The 27500-nt window shown below is 44.4% G+C and overlaps 1 protein-coding gene across 3 annotated transcripts in view; it reads right to left on the bottom strand.

The window, feature by feature from the left end:
* LOC128705977 (Protein phosphatase PP2A regulatory subunit A) overlaps positions 1–27500 on the bottom strand; it is a 649426-nt gene that overhangs the window by 470360 nt on the left and 151566 nt on the right. For 2 of the 3 annotated variants that reach the window (XM_053801049.2, XM_053801060.2), the window contains exon 1: positions 19549–19580. The exons of the other annotated variant lie outside the window; for it this stretch is intronic. In XM_053801049.2, coding sequence (XP_053657024.1) covers positions 19549–19565 — 17 coding nt within the window. In that variant the 5' untranslated portion in view covers positions 19566–19580. Of the gene's footprint in view, positions 1–19548; positions 19581–27500 lie in introns of those variants that run through there. 3 annotated transcript variants of the gene reach the window in all.

Below are 27500 nucleotides of genomic sequence, written 5' to 3'. Positions count from 1 at the left end.
GGGGAGAGCTAAACTCGTATGATTATACAGCGTATGTTGGGGGGGGGGGTGGAAGGTATTCAGGCTCAATTCAGGGAACCGAATCACAGATCCAATTCCTTAGATCAAGAGCCCCTCACCAGCGTCAAGGAACCTCCCTTGAGGGGACTGTCTCATGCAGATCCTGGTATCGTCTGCAAAGGATGACATGGTGCTGTGGATTACATCTGTCTGTGTCTGATATAAGGATGAGGAACAGGATGGGGGCGAGTACTGTACCTTGTGGAACAGAGCTTTTCACTACGGCAGCTTCCGATTTAACTCTGTTTATCACGAATCTGTATTCGATTGGTTAGCAAGTTGAAGATCCATCTCCCCACTTTGCCAGTTATTCCTTTAGCACGTATTTTGTGCGCTATTATGCCATGATCACACTTGTCAAAGGCTTTTGTAAAGCTATTGGTCTACAGTTTTTAGCTAATGCTTTGCTGCCACCTTCATGGAGTTGGACTATATCAGTTGTTTTCAGTGACTGGAATGTCGCCTATGTCTAAGCTCCTTCTCCAGAGTATACTTAAGGCACGCGAGAGGGGAATGTGTGTGTGTGGATCTATACGAGTGTGGGTTTATTGTGTAAAAAGTAGTGAGTGGGAGTGTGTATAAGCGGTTAGTGTGTTACACGTAGTCTGCTGTACTTCTCTGTCTTGACCTGGCCCAGCAACCCCCTACTAACTTGTGCCTTCTAAGCTTATTATTCTTCCTAGAGGCTCTAGTATGCCCGCCCTGGTTCAGTTAAATTACCAATTACTATTCGTTGAGTACTTACTAGCCTAATGTTTTTCATACAAGGAGAGTGACCGTTCGGAAAACAGTTGGCGGTACATGGAAACCCACACCTGTCTCCCCAAAACCACCGTAGGTCAATATACTTGTGATGCTCCTTGTAATGTCCAATACACAAATAACCCGCACACAGGAGAGAGAGAGAGAGAGAGAGGAGCTCACGACGACGTTTCGGTCCGACTTGGACCATTTACATTTATTTGCCTATGGTTCCAGTCACGTTACTGCACAAGTTTGTTATTTGTAGTGTCCAACTTGTTATAATGTCCTGGCGTACCTCCACCTTCGTTTCTTCTCTATAAATATATACTTAGTGTGCTTATTTCACTGGTCACACACTGATTTCACTATCTTTCTTGTGTAACACGTGACAACATCACCTATACCGCACTAGGCCTCTCGTCTCTGACTTACGCCGCCAATATCGTTTTCAAATTCACTTATAAAATTGTGGCTCTCCCCACACTTATCTGACAGAGGGCAACTTGTATATCACTTCAGGGATTGTTCACTGACCCCTGACACACTTAATGACCCCTGTAGTAACCTTGGTAGCCCACAAAACGCTTAAATTCACAGGGCATTAAGGTTGCAACTCGCGCGCGCGCGGTCCCTACTGTATGTGAACGCACGCGCGCGCATGCGTGCCTGTGTTCGTGTGTGTATTCGTGCGTGTGTGTTCGTGCGTGTGTGTTCGTGCGCGTGTGTTCGTGCGTGTGTTCGTGCGTGTGTTCGTGCGTGTGTTCGTGCGTGCGTGCGTGAGTGTTCGTGCGTGCGTGTTCGTGCGTGCGTGAGTGTTCGTGCGTGCGTGCGTGTTCGTGCGTGCGTGCGTGTTCGTGCGTGCGTGTGTGTGTGTGTTAAACATGGAGTGTGGTTATCATAGAGTTTCTACGCTGACTGACCGGAGGTAACAACACTCATAATTTATGACGAGGTTGTACCTGAATGCAACACAACACACACAAGAGTTCCGTTAATCCAATATACTGAGAAAGACTCATTACATTACTCGTCGCATCATTGCACAGCAGTGATGGGACTATACCAAAAATTTTTATCGATGCACAAATTTCAGCCTATACCGATACCTTTCATATATATATATATATATATATATATATATATATATATATATATATATATATATATATATATATATATATATATATATATATGCAATAAGATCACAGTAAACAGGTAATTTTAAAATATGCAAAACAACCACTGTGAAAGAGTAGTGAAATTCCAAGCGATTTCGTGACTACTCACATTGTCAAGGAATTATGAAAGTAATACATCAAAGGAAGGCAATTAAAGGGTTTAGACCACACCTCACAGTCAACTCCCACAAACACCTGACACGGGACAATACCGGACTCATAAGAGAAGAGGAACACTGCGGTAGGTCCGCTGGTCCAACTAGACAGGTCCTCACGACAACCCACTAACAAATTATTCTACCCAAGAAATGAGGTTTATTATTTGTCCAATGTATTATTAAACTCTAACCAAATTTTATTAATTATAAATGAATCTAATTTATACAAACCTAAGGAAATATTCATATTATTTTCAAAACTGCTTTTTATGAAACAAGATTCAATTATATTTCTGTCAACCATGGACTTGCTTGATACAACTTAAGAACATAAGAAAGGAGGAACACTGCAGCAGGCCCATACTAGGCAGGTCCTTTACAATTCATCCCACTAACAAACATTTGACCAACCCAAGAAATAAGCTCTGATGTGCAAGTCCCATTCAAATCCAACCCCTCCCACTCATGTACTTATCCAACCTAACTTTGAAACTACCCAAAGTCCTAGCCTCAATAACCCAACTAGGTAGACTGTTCCACTCATCAACTACCCTATTTCCAAACCAATACTTTCCTATATCCTTTCTAAATCTAAACTTATCTAATTTAAATCCATTACTGCGGGTTCTCTCTTGGAGAGACATCCTCAAGACCTTATTAATATCCCCTTTATTAATACCTATCTTCCACTTATACACTTCGATCAGGTCTCCCCTCATTCTTCGTCTAACAAGTGAATGTAACTTAAGAGTCTTCAATCTTTCTTCATAAGGAAGATTTCTAATGCTATGTATTAATTTAGTCTTCCTACGCTGAATGTTTTCTAACGAATTTATGTCCATTCTGTAATATGGAGACCAGAACTGAGCTGCATAATCTAGGTGAGGCCTTACTAATGATGTATAAAGCTGCAGTATGACCTCTGGACTTCTGTTGCTTACACTTCTTGATATAAATCCCAGTAATCTATTTGCCTTATTACGTACGCTGAGGCATTGCTGTCTTGGTTTAAGGTTGCTGCTTACCATAACCCCCAAGTCCTTTTTGCAATCTGTATGGCTAAGTTCTACATTATTTAACTTATAAGTGCTATGGTTATGGACACTCCCGAGCTTCAGAACCTTGCATTTATCTACATTGAACTGCATCTGCCACTTTTCTGACCAAGAGTAGAGTTTGTCTAAATCCTCCTGAAGTTCCCTAACATCTACGTTTGAATCAATTATCCTACCTATCTTCGTGTCATCGGCGAATTTGCTCATATCACTAGTAATTCCTTCATCAAGATCATTGATATATATTACAAACAACAACGGGCCCAAGACTGATCCCTGTGGAACGCCACTTGTTACTGATCCCCACTCGGATTTAACCCCATTTATGGACACTCTTTGCTTCCTGTCTGTGAGCCATGATTCGATCCACGAGAGCACTCTTCCCCCAATGCCATGAGTTGCTACTTTCTTCAACAGTCTTTGGTGCGGAACTCTATCAAATGCCTTACTAAAATCTAAGTAAATAATATCAATTTCTTTATCGTGGTCAACAGCCTCAAAAGCTTTAATGAAGAAAGTTAATAAATTAGTTAGACAAGACCGGCCTCTTGTGAATCCATGCTGAGTATCATTAATCAAGCTACGCTTATCGAGATGGCTTCTTATAATCTGAGCTATAATTGACTCTAGTAATTTGCCAACAATTGAGGTCAGGCTTATTGGGCGGTAATTTGACGGTAACGACTTGTCCACTGTTTTAAAAATAGGAATTACATTAGCCATCTTCCACATATCAGACACTACACTTGTTTGAAGAGATAAATTAAAAATATTAGTTAATGGTTCACAGACTTCCATTTTGCATTCCTTTAGAACCCTTGAAAAAACCTCATCAGGACCCGGTGACTTATTTTGCTTCAGTCGGTCTATCTGCTTCACAACCATTTCACTAGTGACTGTGATGTTATATAATTTATCTTCTTCTGATCCACTATACAAATTAATTACCGGAATATTATTAGTGTCTTCCTGTGTAAAAACCGAGAGAAAATAATTATTTAAAATCGAGCACATTTCATTCTCTTTGTCAGTAAGATGCCCATAATGAACATTAAAATGGTATAAAATACCGACAGATTGTTAGGTAAGACACATATGCAACAGTTAGGTATCTTTATTTCGAAACGTTTCGCCTACACAGTAGGCTTCTTCAGTCGAGTACAGAAAAGTTGATAGAAGCAGAAGATACTTGAAGACGATGTAATCAGTCCATCACCCTTAAAGTTTTGAGGTGGTCAGTCCCTCAGTCTGGAGAAGAGCATTGTTCCGTTGTCTATATTGTTTCAGACAACGGAACAATGCTCTTCTCCAGACTGAGGGACTGACCACCTGTTGCAACCCCTGAATGGGTTACAATGATTATTATGTATATATATAATGTATATTACCTTTTCATTTAATTTTATATTGCTTATATTTGCGATAATAGCTAAATCGCAAATATATTGCCTTATATTGTTATTTGACGTAGCTTATGTTGTTAGGATGTTACATATTACATATTGTTAGGATGTATATAAAATGTGCCCAGTTAGTCTTGATTGTCAAACTACTGTAATTATCGCTTGTCGCTCGTTATACTGCCGGCTTCTGAGCTGCGCTGTCCACGGGGCTATCACGTGATCGAGGGGGGGTGTCCTCACCTCTCGTGAAGTTTTCAGTCTGCTCGAGACTCGCTTGCTGGTTGGACAGATTGTCTGTCTCATTATACTTGTTAGTTCTGTAGAACTCTGTTCTCAGAACATTGTATAGACTTAGTGATTTTCGACGTTGTACTGAGGTTGTCTCTCTCTTAGACACTCTGAACATCTCAGGTCCCGAGCTATAGCTTCTGACCTAATTTTGTACTGGTTCCTGTGTATTGTCACAGTCACAGTTTTTCCTATGCTGAACATAGATTCAGTATTATGGGAGTTTTGTAACTTTTGTGGAGGATCTGCTGATGGTCCCTACTTAGTGTCGTTATATTATCTCCTTGTTCCTGATTCTGTGTCGCAGTCGCTTGATATTGCATTGCTATTGGGCTTAGCATTCTTTGTTGTTCAAGCAGACTGTTCGGGTTGCCAGTCGGTCAAGAAGTTAGTTTATTTGAGGACTTTGTCAGTCACTTGTTTAAGTCTTATTCGAGTCTTGAGACATAGCTAACTACTTAAGAGCACTTACACGCATACACACTTGTACATATTTGTAATATCTTATTAAATGTTAATGTACCAGACGGTACTTAAGAATTATAAATGTGATATGTGCTTTCAGCACAATAATATTGAACTCGAGAGATTGATTTTATTTTGATTGCTGTGATTTAATTTACTTTGATAATATACCTCTAGACAACTTATAGACTTAATAAATTTATTAAATTTTAATTTCTCTAGTTAGTAGCCTGCCAGTTGTAATCCTAAAGCGCTATTGAACAATACTGAATTCTAATGGATAATTGGTCAAGGATACTGACTACTTGTTACGAAAACCCAGTAACAGGCTGGATGCTAGAAGGGCAGTCCTTTCTAGTATTCACTGGAGATCTCTAAGCTTTTAGAATCGCGTTTTTTGTAACACCACCTCAAAACTTTAAGGGTGATGGACTGATTACATCGTCTTCAAGTATCTTCTGCTTCTATCAACTTTTCTGTACTCGACTGAAGAAGCCTACTGTGTAGGCGAAACGTTTCGAAATAAAGATACCTAACTGTTGCATATGTGTCTTACCTAACAACAAGATGCCCATAGTTATTTTTAAGGGGACCTATCTTATCTCTGACTTTTGTTCTATAGACCTGGAAAAACTTTTTGGGTTAGTTTTAGAATTCCTAGCAACTTTAATTTCATAGTCCCTTTTAGCTTTTCTTATCCCCTTTTTAATGTCCCTCTTAATGTCAATATACTGATTCATAAGATGACCCTCGCCTCTTTTGATACGCCTATAAATTCCTTTCTTATGCCCTAGTAGATATTTCAGCCTATTATTCATCCATTTTGGGTCATTTCTATTTGATCTAATTTCCTTGTAAGGGATAAACGTTCTTTGAGCAGCATGTATTGTGCTCAGAAAACTGTCATATTGATAGCTCTCTTCGTTACCCCAGTCAACAGATGATAAGTGTTCTCTAAGCCCATCGTAATCTGCTAAGCGAAAATCTGGGACTGTTACTGAGTTATCCCTAATATCATACTTCCATTCAATTCTAAATGTAATTGATTTGTGGTCGCTAGCACCCAGTTCCTCTGAAACTTCTAAATTATTAACAAGGGATTCATTGTTTGCCAGAACTAAGTCAAGCAGGTTATTTCCCCTTGTAGGTTCTGTCACAAACTGCTTCAAAAAACAATTCTGAACTACTTCTAAGAAGTCGTATGATTCTAAATTCCCAGTCAAGAAATTCCAATCAATATGACTAAAGTTAAAGTCTCCTAGAATTACTACATTATCGTGCCTTGTGGCCCTAACAATTTCCTCCCCTAGTAGTCTACCCTGGTCCCTATCTAAATTTGGGGGACGGTATATAACACCTAAAATTAATTTTTCATGCCCCTCTGAAAATTCTATCCAAACAGACTCTGTATGTGTTACTTCAGACTTAATACCCGTTTTTATGCAACAGTTCAAACGATCTCGGACATACAATGCCACCCCACCCCCCTTCCCGATACTTCTATCTACTTGGAACAATTTAAAACCCTGAATGTGACATTCTGCAGGCATGTCCCGACTTTTTGAATTAAACCACGTCTCAGTAATGGCAAATATATCTATGTTACCTGCACTAGCAACTAGTCTCAACTCGTCCATCTTATTACTAGCACTGCGACTATTTGTGTAATAAATATTTAAAGACCCTCCTCTCTCTTTACCCTTCCTGCTATTCCACTAAACCTATTACTGTCCTTGTCAATTAGTGCCACTGGCTTTCCAATATCCACCTCATTTTGCCTATTACTAGTTCTCCTAGTACTCATATTACTACCCTGCGAATTCACATTTTCCCGCCAAAACCCATACCACTAACTATTCCTAGTTTAAAGACCTAACAGCTCCCTCCACTGCGTTGGCCAGTGCTCGCACCCCACACCTAGATAAGTGAACCCCATCCCTGGCATACGTGTCATTTCTGCCATAGAAGAGGTCCCAGTTGTCAATGAATGTTACCGCATTTTTCTTACAGTATTTGTCCAGCCAGCAATTGACACCAATTGCTCTAGACACCCATTCATTTCCAACTCCTCTCCTTGGCAAAATGCCACATATGACAGGTTTCCCACCCTTCCTCCTAATTATCTCTATTGCTGACCTATACCTGCTAATCAGGTCCTCACTCCTACGTCTGCCAACATCGTTGCCTCCAGCACTGAGACAGATAATAGGATTGCTCCCATTACCTATCATGATGTCATCCAGACGGCTAACAATATCCGACAGGTTGTTAGGTAAGACACATATGCAACAGTTAGGTATCTTTATTTCGAAACGTTTCGCCTACACGGTAGGCTTCTTCAGTCGAGTACAGAAAAGTTGTTCCATACTATGGAACAATGCTCTTCTCCAGACTGAGGGACTGACCACCTCAAAACTTTAAGGGTGATGGACTGATTACATCGTCTTCAAGGTTCTTCTGCTTCTATCAACTTTTCTGTACTCGACTGAAGAAGCCTACTGTGTAGGCGAAACGTTTCGAAATAAAGATACCTAACTGTTGCATATGTGTCTTACCTAACAACCTGTCGGTATTTTATACCATTTTAATGTTCAATCTGTCAGACACTGCAACACAAGGGTATCTTGGTACAGACATGCAATCAACTTCGACAACCTCCACTAGTGAGAACGGCTGGATTTGAGAGGGACCTGACCTCCCAACATCTGAGTTCTTACCTCTTCTAGTGACCTACGTCTCACCTCTTGGCGCTATATAAGGCTCCATCCTGTCACTTCTTCTCCATATTGTTTCATACTATGGAACAATGCTCTTCTCCAGACTGAGGGACTGACCACCTCAAAACTTTAAGGGTGATGGACTGATTACATCGTCTTCAAGTATCTTCTGCTTCTATCAACTTTTCTGTACTCGACTGAAGAAGCCTACTGTGTAGGCGAAACGTTTCGAAATAAAGATACCTAACTGTTGCATATGTGTCTTCCCTAACAACCTGTCGGTATTTTATACCATTTTATTGTTCACATCACTGATGTAACATTGTGAGAGTACTGTGTCATGTACATCACTGATGTAACATTGTGAGAGTACTGTGCCATGTACATCACTGATGTAACATTGTGGGAGTACTGTGTCATGTACATCACTGATGTAACATTGTGGGAGTACTGTGTCATGTACATCACTGATGTAACATTGTGAGAGTACTGTGTCATGTACATCACTGATGTAACATTGTGAGAGTACTGTGCCATGTACATCACTGATGTAACATTGTGGGAGTACTGTGTCATGTACATCACTGATGTAACATTGTGAGAGTACTGTGTCATGTACATCACTGATGTAACATTGTGAGAGTACTGTGTCATGTACATCACTGATGTAACATTGTGAGAGTACTGTGTCATGTACATCACTGATGTAACATTGTGAGAGTACTGTGTCATGTACATCACTGATGTAACATTGTGAGAGTACTGTGTCGTGTACATCACTGATGTAACACTGAGAGTACTGTGTCATGCACATCACTGGTGTAACATTGTGAGAGTACTGTGTCATGTACATCACTTGTGTAACATTGTGAAAGTACTGTCATGTACATCACTGGTTTAAAATTGTGAAAGTACTGTGTCACGTACATCACTGGTGTAACATTGTGAGAGTACTGTCATATACATCACTGATGTAACATTGTGAGAGTACTGTGTCATGTACATCACTGGTGTAACATTGTGAGAGTACTGTGTCATGTACATGAATGATGTAACATTGTGAGAGTACTGTGTCATGTACATCACTTGTGTAACATTGTGAGGGTACTGTCATGTACATCACTGATGTACCATTGTGAGAGTACTGTGTCATGTACATCACTGGTGTAACATTGTAAGAGTACTGAGTCATGTACATCACTGATGTAACTTTGTGGGAGTACTGTGTCATGTGCATCACTGATGTGACATTGTGAGAGTACTGTGTCATGTACATCACTGAAGTAACATTGTGAGAGTACTGTGTCCTGTACATCACTGATGTAACTTTGTGAGAGTACTGTGTCATGTGAATCACTGATGTAACATTGTGAGAGTACTGTGTCATGTACATCACTGATGTGACACTGAGGGTACTGTCACGTACATCACTGGTGTGGCATTGTGAGAGTACTGTGTCATGTACATCACTGGTGTAACATTGTGAGAGTACTTTGTCATGTACATCACTGATGTAACATTGTGAGAGTACTGTGTCATGTACATCACTGATGTAACATTGTGAGAGTACTGTGTCATGTTGGTTTAGAAAGACACGTAAGCAAACACTATGACATATTTATTAGAAAACGTTTCGGTCCTGGGACCTTGATCACTTCTAACATACAGAGGTAGAAAGGCATTATATATATAGGCGGAGAGTGAGGTGTGACGCACGTGACCTGAGGAATGTCATAAGAACATAAGAATGGAGGAACACTGTGGAAGGCCTACTGGCCCATGCGAGGCAGGTCCTTATTAAAACAACCTCTGCCTATGATTAGGACGGGTAGACGATGAAATCATGTGACTCCTGTGTTGTTGGGTTGGTGGTGCTTAAGTATCATGTATGCCAATGCTTTTGAAATTTTGTAGTTTCCAGTGTTGCGTTCTATAGTGTCGGTGACGGCGATTAGTAAGGCTTCTAGGCACCGTCGGCGTCTGAGGTCTGGTTCGGTGAGAACGAGTTGTGCCTCATTCCAGTTCATCAAATGTCTCGTGGAGTCTCTGTGGAGGACACAGGCGTACCTTACATCGTCTCTGCTAGAGGCATTTCGATGCTCATTCAAGCGGACTGCAAGATCTCTGCCTGTCTCGCCTACATATTTCTTGGGACAGAACCCACAGGGGATAGTGTAGACGCCTGCTGTAGAAGTTAGAGGTGTGGGGCTGCGTTTCGTGGTGAGGTCTTTGATAGATGATGTGTTTATGGTGGAAACGTTGATGTTACTCATAGCAAGTGCCCGGCGAGTATTCGTGGCAACATCACCACATGGGAGTACTATGAACTGCTTAGGGGGCTGTTCCATGGGCGGTTTGTTGAGAATAGCTTGTGCCTTAAGTCTGCAATCTCGGATGAAGAAAGATGGGAACTGAAGACGTGTAAAGGCTTGTGTTATGTAAGTGCATTCTTCTTCTAGAAAACAATGGCTGGAGATATAATGCCTTTCTACCTCTGTATGTTAGAAGTGATCAAGGTCCCAGGACCGAAACGTTTTCTAATAAATATGTCATAATGTTTGCTTACGTGTCTTTCTAAACCAACTTGTCGGTATTTATTACCAAGGTTTATACCACTGTGTCATGTACATCACTGATGTAACATTGTGAGAGTACTGTGTCATGTATATCACTGATGTAACATTGTGAGAGTACTGTGTCATGTACATCACTGATGAAACATTGTGAGAGTACTGTGTCATGTACATCACTGGTGTAACATTGTGAGAGTACTGTGTCATGTACATCACTGATGTAACATTGTGAGAGTACTGTGTCATGTACATCACTGGTGTAACATTGTGAGAGTACTGTGTCATGTACATCACTGATGTAACATTGTGAGAGTAGTGTGTCATGTACATCACTGATGTAACATTGTGAGAGTACTGTGTCATGTACATCACTGATGTGACATTGTGAGAGTACTGTGTCATGTACATCACTGATGTGACACTGTGAGAGTACTGTCATGTACATCACTGGTGTACTGGGTGTGCAAACGTATCGATACCAACAATTTTCATGTTATCAGTGAAAAAAGTACTAGTACCGATACCAGCCGACACTTTTCAAATATTATTACACATGTGCTACAAATAGTAAATTTAAAACTCCAGCTCAACATACCAGCTTCAAAAATTCATTTACTATAAAGAGACAAGTGTGTCATGTTGTCAAAGAAATCGTAGGGAGAGGATACAACAGTCTGCCAAGCTTTCTATCTATATTTCAACTGGTTGTTCATGACTGTATTCTGCAACAAAAGTAATAAAAGACATCAGTGTCAGTGAGCTGTAGGCACATAGTGAGCCACTACAGTATCCTGCAGCAAACTAGGGTGGAAACTAGATGGAAAGTTTTAAGTAATAGTAGCTCTAGTTCTACTGGATCGCTTTGAAGCTGCCGTATCTGATGAACCCTAAGTGGAATAATTCACGAAAAAAACATATCACGGGCGGGGCTTGAACCCGATGTTAGAGAATCGTAAAACTCCAGACCGATGTGTTAGCCAATGGGTCAGGTGGCTACAATAAGTTTCATCCCACTAGATATATTTATACACCATAGGACAGCTTTGAGGGGACCTGAGCTAGAGTTCATCACGGCCACGCTGGCGGGAGATTCGTCTGTAAAAACTTGCATTTGTGGTCATAGTGGTGCCTATGGTAACCTCCCTATGGTGTATAAATATATCTAGTCGGATGAATCTTATTGTAGCCAGCTGGCCCAGTGGCTATCGCGTTGGTCTGGAGTTTTATGACTTACTAACCGCGGGTTCAAACTCCGCCAGTGGTATGGTTTGTTTGTAATCGTGTCATTATGATTTTGTAATTCACGAAATCCCACCTCGGAATGACAGACTTCAATATATATGTATTTAGAGGTTGCCCAGCCTGTGTGATGGAATATGACTGGGAAACACAGCTAGCTTTTTAACATGGCAGCACACTGCTGATTCATCATATTTTGCTAAATTACAAAAAAAAAAGAAAAAAAAATCACCACTACTACCATCATTTTTATAAAACCTAGGAAACTCATTTCACAATAAGGTCTCATAATGAAGTTCTAGAAAGTGAAATGATCATCAACGAGTGAGAAAAAAAAGTGTGCAAAACGGCTATTTAACAGATATATGACAAAGACAAAAGTGTATTCGCAAGGACTGCAGAAACAGGAAAACATTTCTTCTGTAAGAGACTTTCTCATATAGCCTCTGAAGTAGCAAATACATTACATGAAGCCCATGACCCCCGACACAGAAAACAGGAAGCATGAATACGTACAAAAAACATGAAGATTGAAAGAGGTTTTGTAAACAAGAGTAATACATAGAGTGACACTCAGGAGTTAAACACAAACTCCAGATATGAGTGCTGTTACGACAGAGATAATCAATTTTGAAAAAAAAAAAAAAACATTTGAGAAGGTTATATCAATCAACCATAGTGGTAAAGCTACACACTCCTGTAACAATGTAAGACAGACACAGTGACAGTGTCAAAGTAATGCTACACAATTATTTAATATATAAACAGATAACAAAAATATTGCCGGAAGAGGAGTATAAGTTTTAAGAGGAAACTGAATCACCGCTTTCTTTCTGGAGCCAAATTAACTAAGCTATGATTGCTATGTTGGCAATCAGGGGCCAACAGCATCAGCCTAGTTGAACAGGTTATTGTGAGAAAAGCCTGGCCTCATACCCGGCTGTTAGCGTAAGAGGGCTATCAGTCACAGATACATTCCAAATATATTTCCAGAGATTTGAGATTTATCTGCAACCGGTTCAAGTACAAATCGAAAAACTATTTAATCAATCAGTCGGCAATACAGACTCCCATAAATCACAGTCAACGGAAAATTTAAATGCGCAGATTCTTTGCTTAGGATGTTTGAATATTATGCCGAAGAAAACTAATGGAACATGAGGTTCTAATCACCTCAAAATGCCGTGTTCGTAATTAAAGGAAAATGTTGTTCTACCTACCATGAACATTTTCAGCTTAAAATGTGTGTACATGGATAATAAGAAACAATGTTATAAACTGCCCAACGGACCACTTGAGAAAACTAGGCAGAAAAAGCAACTGCAATACCTTTGATACATCTTTGAAGAGTTTCCAGAGTTTCACTACACTCGAAGCCCGGCCATGGACCAGGCTTGTCTGGTGATTGCCTGGTCAACCTGGCTGTTGCTGCTGGAGGCCCGCTGCCCCACATATCTATCACAGTCTGGTTGATCTGGCACCAACAAAACAGCATTTGTAAACCATTAAGACAATTTTTTTTTGGTGTCAGTAAGCAAAAAAAAAAAAAAAAAATGGTAAAATGGAGAAGACGGTGAAGACAGATAACTGCCGACTTAGGAAGCTTTCGTGGATGTAGGCTCCTGCAGCTCGGTCTCAGACCAGTACACGGATCCCCACAGTGGAACCCTTCATCACACGTGAAGGATACCAGTGTTGTACTCTCCAGCATCACACATGAGGGATACCAGTGTTGTACTCTCAAGCATCACACATGAAGGATACTAGTGTTGTACTCTCCAGCATCACACATGAAGGATACCAGTGTTGTACTCTCCAGCATCACACATGAAGGATACCAGTGTTGTACTCTCCAGCATCACACATGAAGGATACCAGTGTTGTACTCTCCAGCATCACACATGAAGGATACCAGTGTTGTACTCTCCAGCATCACACATGAAGGATACCAGTGTTGTACTCTCCAGCATCACACATGAAGGATACCAGTGTTGTACTCTCCAGCATCACACATGAAGGATACCAGTGTTGTACTCTCCAGCATCACACATGAAGGATACCAGTGTTGTACTCTCCAGCATCACACATGAAGGATACCAGTGTTGTACTCTCCAGCATCACACATGAAGGATACCAGTGTTGTACTCTCCGGCATCACACATGAAGGATACCAGTGTTGTACTCTCCAGCATCACACATGAAGGATACCAGTGTTGTACTCTCCAGCATCACACATGAAGGATACCAGTGTTGTACTCTCCAGCATCACACATGAAGGATACCAGTGTTGTACTCTCCAGCATCACACATGAAGGATACCAGTGTTGTACTCTCCAGCATCACACATGAAGGATACCAGTGTTGTACTCTCCAGCATCACACATGAGGGATACCAGTGTTGTACTCTCCAGCATCACACATGAGGGATACCAGTGTTGTACTCTCCAGCATCACACATAAAGGATACCAGTGTTGTACTCTCCAGCATCACACATGAAGGATACCAGTGTTGTACTCTCCAGCATCACACATGAAGGATACCAGTGTTGTACTCTCCAACATCACACATGAAGGATACCAGTGTTGTACTCTCCAACATCACACATGAAGGATACCAGTGTTGTACTCTCCAGCATCACACGTGAAGGATACCAGTGTTGTACTCTCCAGCATCACACATGAAGGATACCAGTGTTGTACTCTCCAGCATCACACGTGAAGGATACCAGTGTTGTACTCTCCAGCATCACACGTGAAGGATACCAGTGTTGTACTCTCCAGCATCACACGTGAAGGATACCAGTGTTGTACTCTCCAGCATCACACGTGAAGGATACCATTGTACTCTCCAGCATCACACATGAAGGATACTAGTGTTATACTCTCCAGCATCACACATGAAGGATACCAGTGTTGTACTCTCCAGCATCACACATGAAGGATACTAGTGTTATACTCTCCAGCATCACACATGAAGGATACCAGTGTTGTACTCTCCAGCATCACACATGAAGGATACCAGTGTTGTACTCTCCAGCATTACACATGAAGGATACCAGTGTTGTAATCTCCAGCATCACACGTGAAGGATACCAGTGTTGTACTCTCCAGCATCACACGTGAAGGATACCAGTGTTGTACTCTCCAGCATCACACATGAGGGATACCAGTGTTGTACTCTCAAGCATCACACATGAAGGATACTAGTGTTGTACTCTCCAGCATCACACATGAAGGATACCAGTGTTGTACACTCCAGCATCACACATGAAGGATACCAGTGTTGTACTCTCCAACATCACACATGAAGGATACCAGTGTTGTACTCTCCAGCATCACACGTGAAGGATACCAGTGTTGTACTCTCCAGCATCACACATGAGGGATACCAGTGTTGTACTCTCAAGCATCACACATGAAGGGTACTAGTGTTGTACTCTCCAGCATCACACATGAAGTATACCAGTGTTGTACACTCCAGCATCACACATGAAGGATACCAGTGTTGTACACTCCAGCATCACACATGAAGGATACCAGTGTTGTACTCTCCAGCATCACACGTGAAGGATACCAGTGTTGTACTCTCCAGCATCACACGTGAAGGATACCAGTGTTGTACTCTCCAGCATCACACGTGAAGGATACCATTGTACTCTCCAGCATCACACATGAAGGATACTAGTGTTATACTCTCCAGCATCACACATGAAGGATACCAGTGTTGTACTCTCCAGCATCACACATGAAGGATACTAGTGTTATACTCTCCAGCATCACACATGAAGGATACCAGTGTTGTACTCTCCAGCATCACACATGAAGGATACCAGTGTTGTACTCTCCAGCATCACACATGAAGGATACCAGTGTTGTAATCTCCAGCATCACACGTGAAGGATACCAGTGTTGTACTCTCCAGCATCACACGTGAAGGATACCAGTGTTGTACTCTCCAGCATCACACATGAGGGATACCAGTGTTGTACTCTCAAGCATCACACATGAAGGATACTAGTGTTGTACTCTCCAGCATCACACATGAAGGATACCAGTGTTGTACACTCCAGCATCACACATGAAGGATACCAGTGTTGTACTCTCCAACATCACACATGAAGGATACCAGTGTTGTACTCTCCAGCATCACACGTGAAGGATACCAGTGTTGTACTCTCCAGCATCACACATGAGGGATACCAGTGTTGTACTCTCAAGCATCACACATGAAGGATACTAGTGTTGTACTCTCCAGCATCACACATGAAGTATACCAGTGTTGTACACTCCAGCATCACACATGAAGGATACCAGTGTTGTACACTCCAGCATCACACATGAAGGATACCAGTGTTGTACTCTCCAGCATCACACATGAAGGATACCAGTGTTGTACTCTCCAGCATCACACGTGAAGGATACCAGTGTTGTACTCTCCAGCATCACACGTGAAGGATACCAGTGTTGTACTCTCCAGCATCACACGTGAAGGATACCATTGTACTCTCCAGCATCACACGTGAAGGATACCATTGTACTCTCCAGCATCACACGTGAAGGATACCATTGTACTCTCCAGCATCACACGTGAAGGATACCATTGTACTCTCCAGCATCACACGTGAAGGATACCATTGTACTCTCCAGCATCACACGTGAAGGATACCATTGTACTCTCCAGCATCACACATGAAGGATACCAGTGTTGTACTCTCCAACATCACACATGAAGGATACCAGTGTTGTACTCTCCAGCATCACACGTGAAGGATACCAGTGTTGTACTCTCCAGCATCACACATGAGGGATACCAGTGTTGTACTCTCAAGCATCACACATGAAGGATACTAGTGTTGTACTCTCCAGCATCACACATGAAGTATACCAGTGTTGTACACTCCAGCATCACACATGAAGGATACCAGTGTTGTACACTCCAGCATCACACATGAAGGATACCAGTGTTGTACTCTCCAGCATCACACATGAGGGATACCAGTGTTGTACTCTCCAGCATCACACATGAAGGATACCAGTGTTGTACACTCCAGCATCACACATGAAGGATACCAGTGTTGTACTCTCCAGCATCACACATGAGGGATACCAGTATTGTACTCTCCGGCATCACACATGAAGGATACCAGTGTTGTACTCTCCGGCATCACACATGAAGGATACCAGTGTTGTACTCTCCGGCATCACACATGAAGGATACTAGTGTTGTACTCTCCGGCCTCACACATGAAGGATATCAGTGTTGTACTCTCAAGCATCACACATGAAGGATACCAGTGTTGTACTCTCCAGCATCACACATGAAGGATACCAGTGTTGTACTCTCCAGCATCACACATGAAGGATACCAGTGTTGTACTCTCCAGCATCACACATGAAGGATACCAGTGTTGTACTCTCCAGCATCACACATGAAGGATACCAGTGTTGTACTCTCCAGCATCACACATGAGGGATACCAGTGTTGTACTCTCCAGCATCACACATGAGGGATACCAGTGTTGTACTCTCCAGCATCACACATGAAGGATACCAGTGTTGTACTCTCCAGCATCACACATGAAGGATACCAGTGTTGTACTCTCCAGCATCACACATGAAGGATACCAGTGTTGTACTCTCCAACATCACACATGAAGGATACCAGTGTTGTACTCTCCAGCATCACACGTGAAGGATACCAGTGTTGTACTCTCCAGCATCACACATGAAGGATACCAGTGTTGTACTCTCCAGCATCACACGTGAAGGATACCAGTGTTGTACTCTCCAGCATCACACGTGAAGGATACCAGTGTTGTACTCTCCAGCATCACACGTGAAGGATACCAGTGTTGTACTCTCCAGCATCACACGTGAAGGATACCATTGTACTCTCCAGCATCACACGTGAAGGATACCATTGTACTCTCCAGCATCACACATGAAGGATACTAGTGTTATACTCTCCAGCATCACACATGAAGGATACCAGTGTTGTACTCTCCAGCATCACACATGAAGGATACTAGTGTTGTACTCTCCAGCATCACACATGAAGGATACCAGTGTTATACTCTCCAGCATCACACATGAAGGATACCAGTGTTGTACTCTCCAGCATCACACATGAAGGATACCAGTGTTGTACTCTCCAGCATCACACATGAAGGATACCAGTGTTGTACTCTCCAGCATCACACGTGAAGGATACCAGTGTTGTACTCTCCAGCATCACACGTGAAGGATACCAGTGTTGTACTCTCCAGCATCACACGTGAAGGATACCAGTGTTGTACTCTCCAGCATCACACATGAGGGATACCAGTGTTGTACTCTCCAGCATCACACATGAAGGATACCAGTGTTGTACTCTCCAGCATCACACATGAGGGATACCAGTGTTGTACTCTCAAGCATCACACATGAAGGATACTAGTGTTGTACTCTCCAGCATCACACATGAAGGATACCAGTGTTGTACTCTCCAGCATCACACATGAAGGATACCAGTGTTGTACACTCCAGCATCACACATGAAGGATACCAGTGTTGTACTCTCCAACATCACACATGAAGGATACCAGTGTTGTACTCTCCAGCATCACACGTGAAGGATACCAGTGTTGTACTCTCCAGCATCACACATGAGGGATACCAGTGTTGTACTCTCAAGCATCACACATGAAGGATACTAGTGTTGTACTCTCCAGCATCACACATGAAGGATACCAGTGTTGTACACTCCAGCATCACACATGAAGGATACCAGTGTTGTACACTCCAGCATCACACATGAAGGATACCAGTGTTGTACTCTCCAGCATCACACATGAGGGATACCAGTGTTGTACTCTCCAGCATCACACATGAAGGATACCAGTGTTGTACACTCCAGCATCACACATGAAGGATACCAGTGTTGTACTCTCCAGCATCACACATGAGGGATACCAGTATTGTACTCTCCGGCATCACACATGAAGGATACCAGTGTTGTACTCTCCAGCATCACACGAGGGATACCAGTGTTGTACTCTCAAGCATCACACATGAGGGATACCAGTGTTGTACTCTCCGGCCTCACACATGAAGGATATCAGTGTTGTACTCTCCAGCATCACACATGAAGGATACCAGTGTTGTACTCTCCAGCATCACACGAGGGATACCAGTGTTGTACTCTCAAGCATCACACATGAGGGATACCAGTGTTGTACTCTCCGGCCTCACACATGAAGGATATCAGTGTTGTACTCTCCAACATCACACATGAAGGATACCAGTGTTGTACTCTCCAGCATCACACATGAAGAATACCAGTGTTGTACTCCAGACTCACACATGAAGGATACCAGTGTTGTACTCTCCAGCATCACACATAAGGGATACCAGTGTTGTACTCTCCAGCATCACACATGAGGGATACCAGTGTTGTACTCTCCAGCATCACACATGAAGGATACCAGTGTTGTACTCTCCAGAATCACACATGAAGGATACCAGTGTTGTACTCTCCAGAATCACACATGAAGGATACCAGTGTTGTACTCTCCAGCATCACACATGAAGGATACCAGTGTTGTACTCTCCAGCATCACACATGAGGGATACCAGTGTTGTACTCTCCAAGTCTTGTACAATATAAGGGGGTACCAGTATTGTACTCACCACTCTCTCGGCCACATATTTCACCACATCACGCTGGATACACACCTGTAATACACAAATGTCTTAATAAATGGTGCACACACATATTGATGTAATGTATATAAAACATTATACACGCAATTATACTTTTAATCATATACACAATAAACACAATTATCAAGCAGACAACAGCTATAAAACTGTGTCTGGATACCCTAGTAGCATATTTGTACAGAGAAGGAGTCGTCATGGAGTGTACGACCATGATCATCACCTGGAGTGTACGACCATGGTCATCATCTGGGGTGTTGGTTGACACCATGATCACCTGGGGTGCTGGTTAAGACACCATGGTCATCATCTGGGGTGTTGGTTAAGACACCATGATCACCTGGGGTGCTGGTTAAGACACCATGGTCATCACCTGGGGTGTTGGTTAAGACACCATGGTCATCACCTGGGGTGTTGGTTAAGACACCATGGTCATCACCTGGGGTGCTGGTTAAGACACCATGGTCATCACCTGGGGTGTTGGTTAAGACACCATGGTCATCACCTGGGGTGCTGGTTAAGACACCATGATCACCTGGGGTGCTGGTTAAGACACCATGGTCATCACTTGGGGTGTTGGTTAAGACACCATGGTCATCACCTGGGGTGTTGGTTAAGACACCATGGTCATCACCTGGGGTGCTGGTTAAGACACCATGGTCATCACCTGGGGTGTTGGTTAAGACACCATGGTCATCACCTGGGGTGCTGGTTAAGACACCATGGTCATCACCTGGGGTGTTGGTTAAGACACCATGGTCATCACCTGGGGTGCTGGTTAAGACACCATGGTCATCACCTGGCGTGTTGGTTAAGACACCATGGTCATCACCTGGGGTGTTGGTTAAGACACCATGGTCATCACCTGGGGTGCTGGTTAAGACACCATGGTCATCACCTGGGGTGTTGGTTAAGACACCATGGTCATCACCTGGGGTGTTGGTTAAGACACCATGGTCATCACCTGGGGTGCTGGTTAAGACACCATGGTCATCACCTGGGGTGTTGGTTAAGACACCATGGTCATCACCTGGCGTGTTGGTTAAGACACCATGGTCATCACCTGGCGTGTTGGTTAAGACACCATGGTCATCACCTGGGGTGTTGGTTAAGACACCATGGTCATCACCTGGGGTGTTGGTTAAGACTCCATGGTCATCACCTGGGGTGCTGGTTAAGACACCATGGTCATCACCTGGGTTGCTGGTTAAGACACCATGGTCATCACCTGGGGTGCTGGTTAAGACACCATGGTCATCACCTGGGGTGTTGGTTAAGACACCATGGTCATCACCTGGGGTGCTGGTTAAGACACCATGGTCATCACCTGGGGTGTTGGTTAAGACACCATGGTCATCACCTGGGGTGTTGGTTAAGACACCATGGTCATCACCTGGGGTGCTGGTTAAGACACCATGGTCATCACCTGGGGTGTTGGTTAAGACACCATGGTCATCACCTGGCGTGTTGGTTAAGACACCATGGTCATCACCTGGCGTGTTGGTTAAGACACCATGGTCATCACCTGGCGTGTTGGTTAAGACACCATGGTCATCACCTGGGGTGTTGGTTAAGACACCATGGTCATCACCTGGGGTGTTGGTTAAGACTCCATGGTCATCACCTGGGGTGCTGGTTAAGACACCATGGTCATCACCTGGGTTGCTGGTTAAGACACCATGGTCATCACCTGGGGTGCTGGTTAAGACGCCATGGTCATCACCTGGGGTGCTGGTTAAGACACCATGGTCATCACCTGGGGTGCTGGTTAAGACACCATGGTCATCACCTGGCGTGTTGGTTAAGACACCATGGTCATCACCTGGGGTGTTGGTTAAGACACGATGGTTATCACCTGGGGTGCTGGTTAGGACACCATGGTTATCACCTGGGGTGCTGGTTAGGACACCATGGTCATCACCTGGGGTGCTGGTTAAGACACCATGGTCATCACCTGGGGTGCTGGTTAAGACACCATGGTCATCACCTGGGGTGCTGGTTAAGACACCATGGTCATCACCTGGGGTGTTGGTTAAGACACCATGGTCATCACCTGGGGTGTTGGTTAAGACACCATGGTCATTACCTGGGGTGTTGGTTAAGACACCATGGTCATCACCTGGGGTGCTGGTTAAGACACCATGGTCATCACCTGGGGTGTTGGTTAAGACACCATGGTCATCACCTGGGGTGCTGGTTAAGACACCATGGTCATCACCTGGGGTGTTGGTTAAGACACCATGGTCATCACCTGGGGTGCTGGTTAAGACACCATGGTCATCACCTGGGGTGTTGGTTAAGACACCATGGTCATCACCTGGGGTGTTGGTTAAGACACCATGGTCATCACCTGGGGTGTTGGTTAAGACTCCATGGTCATCACCTGGGGTGCTGGTTAAGACACCATGGTCATCACCTGGGTTGCTGGTTAAGACGCCATGGTCATCACCTGGGGTGCTAGTTAAGACACCATGGTCATCACCTGGGGTGCTGGTTAAGACACCATGGTCCTCACCCGGGGTGGTCTCAGACCATGATTCTCGTCTAGAGTGGTCTGAGACCATGATCCTCACCTGGGGTGGTGGGTAGAGACCATGGGCCTCACCTGGAGTGGTGGCTAGAGACCATGATCCTCACTTGGGGTGGTGGCTAGAGACCATGATCCTCACTTGGGGTGGTGGCTCGAGACCACTTTCCTTACCTGGGGTGGTTTTTAGAGACCAAGGTCTTTATCTGGATGGTGGTCTGAGACCATGATCCTCACCCGGGGTGGTGGTAAGAGACCGTGGTCCTTACCTGGGTGGTCTAAGACCATGATCTTCACCCGGGATGGTCTGAAATCATGGTCATCACCTGGGGTGGTGTCTGAGATCATGGTCGTCATCTGGGGTGGTTAGAGACTATTGTCCTCACTTGAGGTGGTCTGAGACCATAGTCCTCACCTGCGGTGGTTTAACACCATTGTCTTCACCTGGGGTGGTCTGAGACAATGGTCCTTACCTAGGGTAGTCTGAGACCATGGTCCTCACCCGGGATAGTCTGATATCATGGCTGATATCAGGCCCGGTGGCCTGGTGGCTAAAGCTCCCGCTTCACACACGGAGGGCCCGGGTTCTATTCCCGGCGGGTGGAAACATTCCGACACGTTTCCTTACACCTGTTGTCCTGTTCACCTAGCAGCAAATAGGTACCTGGGTGTTAGTCGACTGGTGTGGGTCGCATCCTGGGGGACAAGATTAAGGACCCCAATGGAAATAAGTTAGACAGTCCTCGATGACGCACTGACTTTCTTGGGTTATCCTGGGTGGCTAACCCTCCGGGGTTAAAAATCCGAACGAAATCTTATCTTATCTCTTATCTTATCTGGGTTGGTGGTTAGAGACTATTGCCCTCACTTGGGGTGGTCTGAGACCATGGTCCTCACCTGGGGTGGTGGTCTGAGACTATGGTGTTGTGGCACTATGAATTTCGTTTATTAGAGAAGTGTATAGTGACCAGCGTACTGGCCTCAGACCTTGCATGGTGGCCAGCATCCTGGTCTCAGGCCTTGCATGGTGGCCAGCATCCTGGTCTCAGGCCTTGCATGGTGGCCAGCACGCTGGTCTCAGACCTTGCATGGTGGCCAGCATGCTGGTCTCAGACCTTGCATGGTGGTCAGCAAGCTGGTCTCAGACCTTGCATGGTGGTCAGCATGCTGGTCTCAGACCTTGCATGGTGGTCAGCATGCTGGTCTCAGACCTTGCATGGTGGCCAGCATGCTGGTCTCAGACCTTGCATGGAGGGCAGCATGCTGGTCTCAGACCATGCATGGAGGGCAGCATGCTGGTCTCAGACCTTGCATGGAGGGCAGCATGCTGGTCTCAGACCTTGCATGGTGGGCAGCATGCTGGTCTCAGACCTTGCATGGTGGGCAGCATGCTGGTCTCAGACCTTGCATGGTGGGCAGCATGCTGGTCTCAGACCTTACATGGTGGGCAGCATGCTGGTCTCAGACCTTGCACGGTGGGCAGCATGCTGGTCTCAGACCTTGCATGGAGGGCAGCATGCTGGTCTCAGACCTTGCATGGTGGGCAACATGCTGGTCTCAGACCTTGCATGGTGGCCAGCATGCTGGTCTCAGACCTTGCATGGTGGGCAACATGCTGGTCTCAGACCTTGCATGGTGGGCAACATGCTGGTCTCAGACCTTGCACGGTGGGCAGCATGCTGGTCTCAGACCTTGCATGGTGGGCAACATGCTGGTCTCAGACCTTGCATGGTGGCCAGCATGCTGGTCTCAGACCTTGCATGGTGGGCAGCATGCTGGTCTCAGACCTTGCATGGTGGGCAACATGCTGGTCTCAGACCTTGCATGGAGGGCAGCATGCTGGTCTGAGACCTTGCATGGTGGCCAGCATGCTGGTCTCAGACCTTGCATGGTGGGCAGCACGCTGGTCTCAGACCTTGCATGGTGGCCAGCATGCTGGTCTCAGACCTTGCATGGTGGGCAGCATGCTGGTCTCAGACCTTGCATGGTGGCCAGCATGCTGGTCTCAGACCTTGCATGGTGGGCAGCACGCTGGTCTGAGACCTTGCATGGTGGCCAGCATGCTGGTCTCAGACCTTGCATGGTGGCCAGCATGCTGGTCTCAGACCTTGCATGGTGGCCAGCATGCTGGTCTCAGACCTTGCATGGTGGGCAGCATGCTGGTCTCAGACCTTGCATGGTGGGCAGCATGCTGGTCTCAGACCTTGCATGGTGGCCAGCATGCTGGTCTCAGACCTTGCATGGTGGGCAGCACGCTGGTCTGAGACCTTGCATGGTGGCCAGCATGCTGGTCTCAGACCTTGCATGGTGGGCAGCATGCTGGTCTCAGACCTTGCATGGTGGCCAGCATGCTGGTCTCAGACCTTGCATGGTGGGCAGCATGCTGGTCTCAGACCTTGCATGGTGGGCAGCACGCTGGTCTCAGACCTTGCATGGTGGGCAGCACGCTGGTCTGAGACCTTGCATGGTGGCCAGCATGCTGGTCTCAGACCTTGCATGGTGGGCAGCATGCTGGTCTCAGACCTTGCATGGTGGGCAGCATGCTGGTCTCAGACCTTGCATGGTGGGCAGCATGCTGGTCTCAGACCTTGCATGGTGGGCAGCACGCTGGTCTCAGACCTTGCATGGTGGGCAGCACGCTGGTCTGAGACCTTGCATGGTGGGCAGCACGCTGGTCTGAGACCTTGCATGGTGGGCAGCATGCTGGTCTCAGACCTTGCATGGTGGGCAGCATGCTGGTCTCAGACCTTGCATGGTGGGCAGCACGCTGGTCTGAGACCTTGCATGGAGGGCAGCAAGCTGGTCTGAGACCTTGCATGGAGGGCAGCACGCTGGTCTGAGACCTTGCATGGTGGCAGTGTGTCTGCTTAAGCTTCACTAATAAGTCAGGTATTTACTCAGCTGTAATGTTACAATCATCTATTTTAAGATTAATTCATTTGTATGATGTTTGTTATATTACTCTGCAGTATGATGAGTGGAAGATAAAACTTCACAAGTTACCTGAATCTTTCAATACTTGTTCTTAGCACTGCAATAACGTTGTCTTGGGTCACTCTCTGTCTTACTGCTCACACCTACATTTCTTTGCGTTTAAAACTATATTGAAATTCGACTTGGTGTTTGTCGTGCCCTGAAGTCTAGCTCATACAAGTAGTTTACATATAGACGATTCGTGCGTCTCTGGTCCCGTGCCTCCTGGTTGATGGTTTGATCAATGAGGCTGTTGGTGCTGGTTGCACGAAGTCAAATGTAGCCGCCACAGCTCGGCTAATTTGTTGTATGGCGTATTTTTGCCGCAAGTAGAAGGAACGTCTTTATTTTATAAACATACACGTTATTGACCGCTTTGTCTTAATGGAGGTACTACTGCCCTGTCAAAAGTGTGTGAAATGGAAACTTATTAAAATTTTTGCACTCCGGCAGGACTGCCGATCTTGTGTTTCCTGGACACGCAAGTGTGCTGGCCACCATGCAAGGTTGCATGCTTCAACTTTCAGTATCCATATACTTTTACTTCCATAGGTGCTTCTTAATAGTTGGTAATCCTGTAATAATTTCCTTCCAACCTAGGAGACCTGGACTGAGACCGAGCCTTGAGCAAGACAAACCCCAGAACCTCAAACAGGTAATAACCATGTGGGGTAGCAATAATTAACTGTGACCAACAACAGTTCCAGTTCACGTCCAAAAAACACATATTTCTAACCAACTTTAGAACACTGAATTAAAATCTGAACTTATGTTTTGCTCCAACAAGTATAGTTTCTGTGAAGTAGACCAGAGTAAACAGTTTAACGAAGACACAGCCATCAAGGAAACCTGACAATCAGTTTGACGGTGGAATACTGCGGGAGAGCCATACTCAACACAAGCGAAAACGCCAACACTGTTATTAAACTGTGTGTATGGCTGTATGAAATTTGGTCAACCAGTGTGTTGCTGCTAGCTGCCCAATGACTCGCACAACTATTACAGTCTGGCATATCTGGCACTTAGTGGGGGTACCATCCCAGTTTCCCTTTGAAGACTTTTAACACTTGCTATGGTTGTTTTTTTGATATTTTGTACTACTACGGAGGTTGATACAATTTTTTTCATATTGTGCGCATGGCACCCCTGATTTTCACTTTTTTTCGACATTTTCTGTATCTCTGACTAGTATGTTGTGGCAATGTGAAGATCTGAGACTAGACTCCTAATTACTTTCCACGTACATATTTTCATGTATCTATCTCTTACTCCAGCGAGTATATATTTAGAACTCTGAGGTGTTCCTAGTAATTTTTTTTTTTTTTTGCTTTATGCCGGGCATAAATGATCTCTATATCTGTTCCAGTTTTGATCTCTCTCTTACTCTGACCAGAGCCGTCAACACTGAACAATGCTCTAAGTGAGGGAGAAGCCAATTTAATGCTACAATGGCACTATTTCTCTTGTTTCGAAAGTTCTCATTATGTACTCTAGGTTTTAACTCAACGCTGGGACTGAGTACTTAATAATTCATCTAGCTTATGTTGTATATAATGTTCTTAATGAATTATTATTGAACTTCTTGAAGGCTATTCTGAGGTTTGTTAATCTAGTATATACTGCCGATGTCACACGGTTTGTGTGTTTAAGAGCTATGCTTCGTGTAATACTCATTCCAGATCATCCTCACTCTGGTATTATAGCTCCGCCCATGTTGTACTCTGTATCCGGTCTGCCAGCGCCTCTGATTACCATGACCTTGCATCTGCTGACGTTAAGCTCGAGAAGCCACTTGTCTGACCACATCTGTAACCTCCCAGGTAGTGTTATATTTGCTCCTGAAACTGTGAACGTCGTAAGTTGCCGCACCACCACCACCATAACCACTACGTCTAGGTCTGTGAGAGTGCCGGGGGGAAGGGGTAGGGGTGGGGGGAAGTGTGTTTGCATGGAGGGCGGCCTCTAGTCTCTGGGCCAGTGATTCCCACGTCCCATGATAACTCTGTGTTCAGAATAATAATAATGGATTTAGTCGGGGTGGAGAATTTGAGGTTTTTGTGACACCGGATGTGTCTTCAGGTCTTCACTGTATTTATTTTAACTTTTTACTTTGAGTATAAAATTTACAATTTATTTCTAAAATAATTTGAGGTAACTGGTGGTGTGCGAGTTTGCGTTGAGTATATTAAGTGACTTGGATGATGGGAAGGGAGGAGGTTGTGTTGTTGTACATGATCACTAGGGCTGTGCCAAAGTATCAGTTTCGGAGAGTATCAGCTAATTTTTGCATCGTCCCATCCCTTATGATGTGAAGCTATAAACAGACATGTAGGTGATGAGAACGACACTTACATGTCAGAGAAACTTGCAACCTATGTTTCCTCCAGGACTGAACACACCTATGAGGTATGATAAAGCTCAT

Source organism: Cherax quadricarinatus, chromosome 3 (genome assembly GCF_038502225.1).
Source record: "Cherax quadricarinatus isolate ZL_2023a chromosome 3, ASM3850222v1, whole genome shotgun sequence".
In the NCBI taxonomy this organism is placed as follows: Eukaryota; Metazoa; Arthropoda; class Malacostraca; order Decapoda; family Parastacidae; genus Cherax; species Cherax quadricarinatus.
This window is presented reverse-complemented; position numbering and strand designations above follow the sequence as displayed.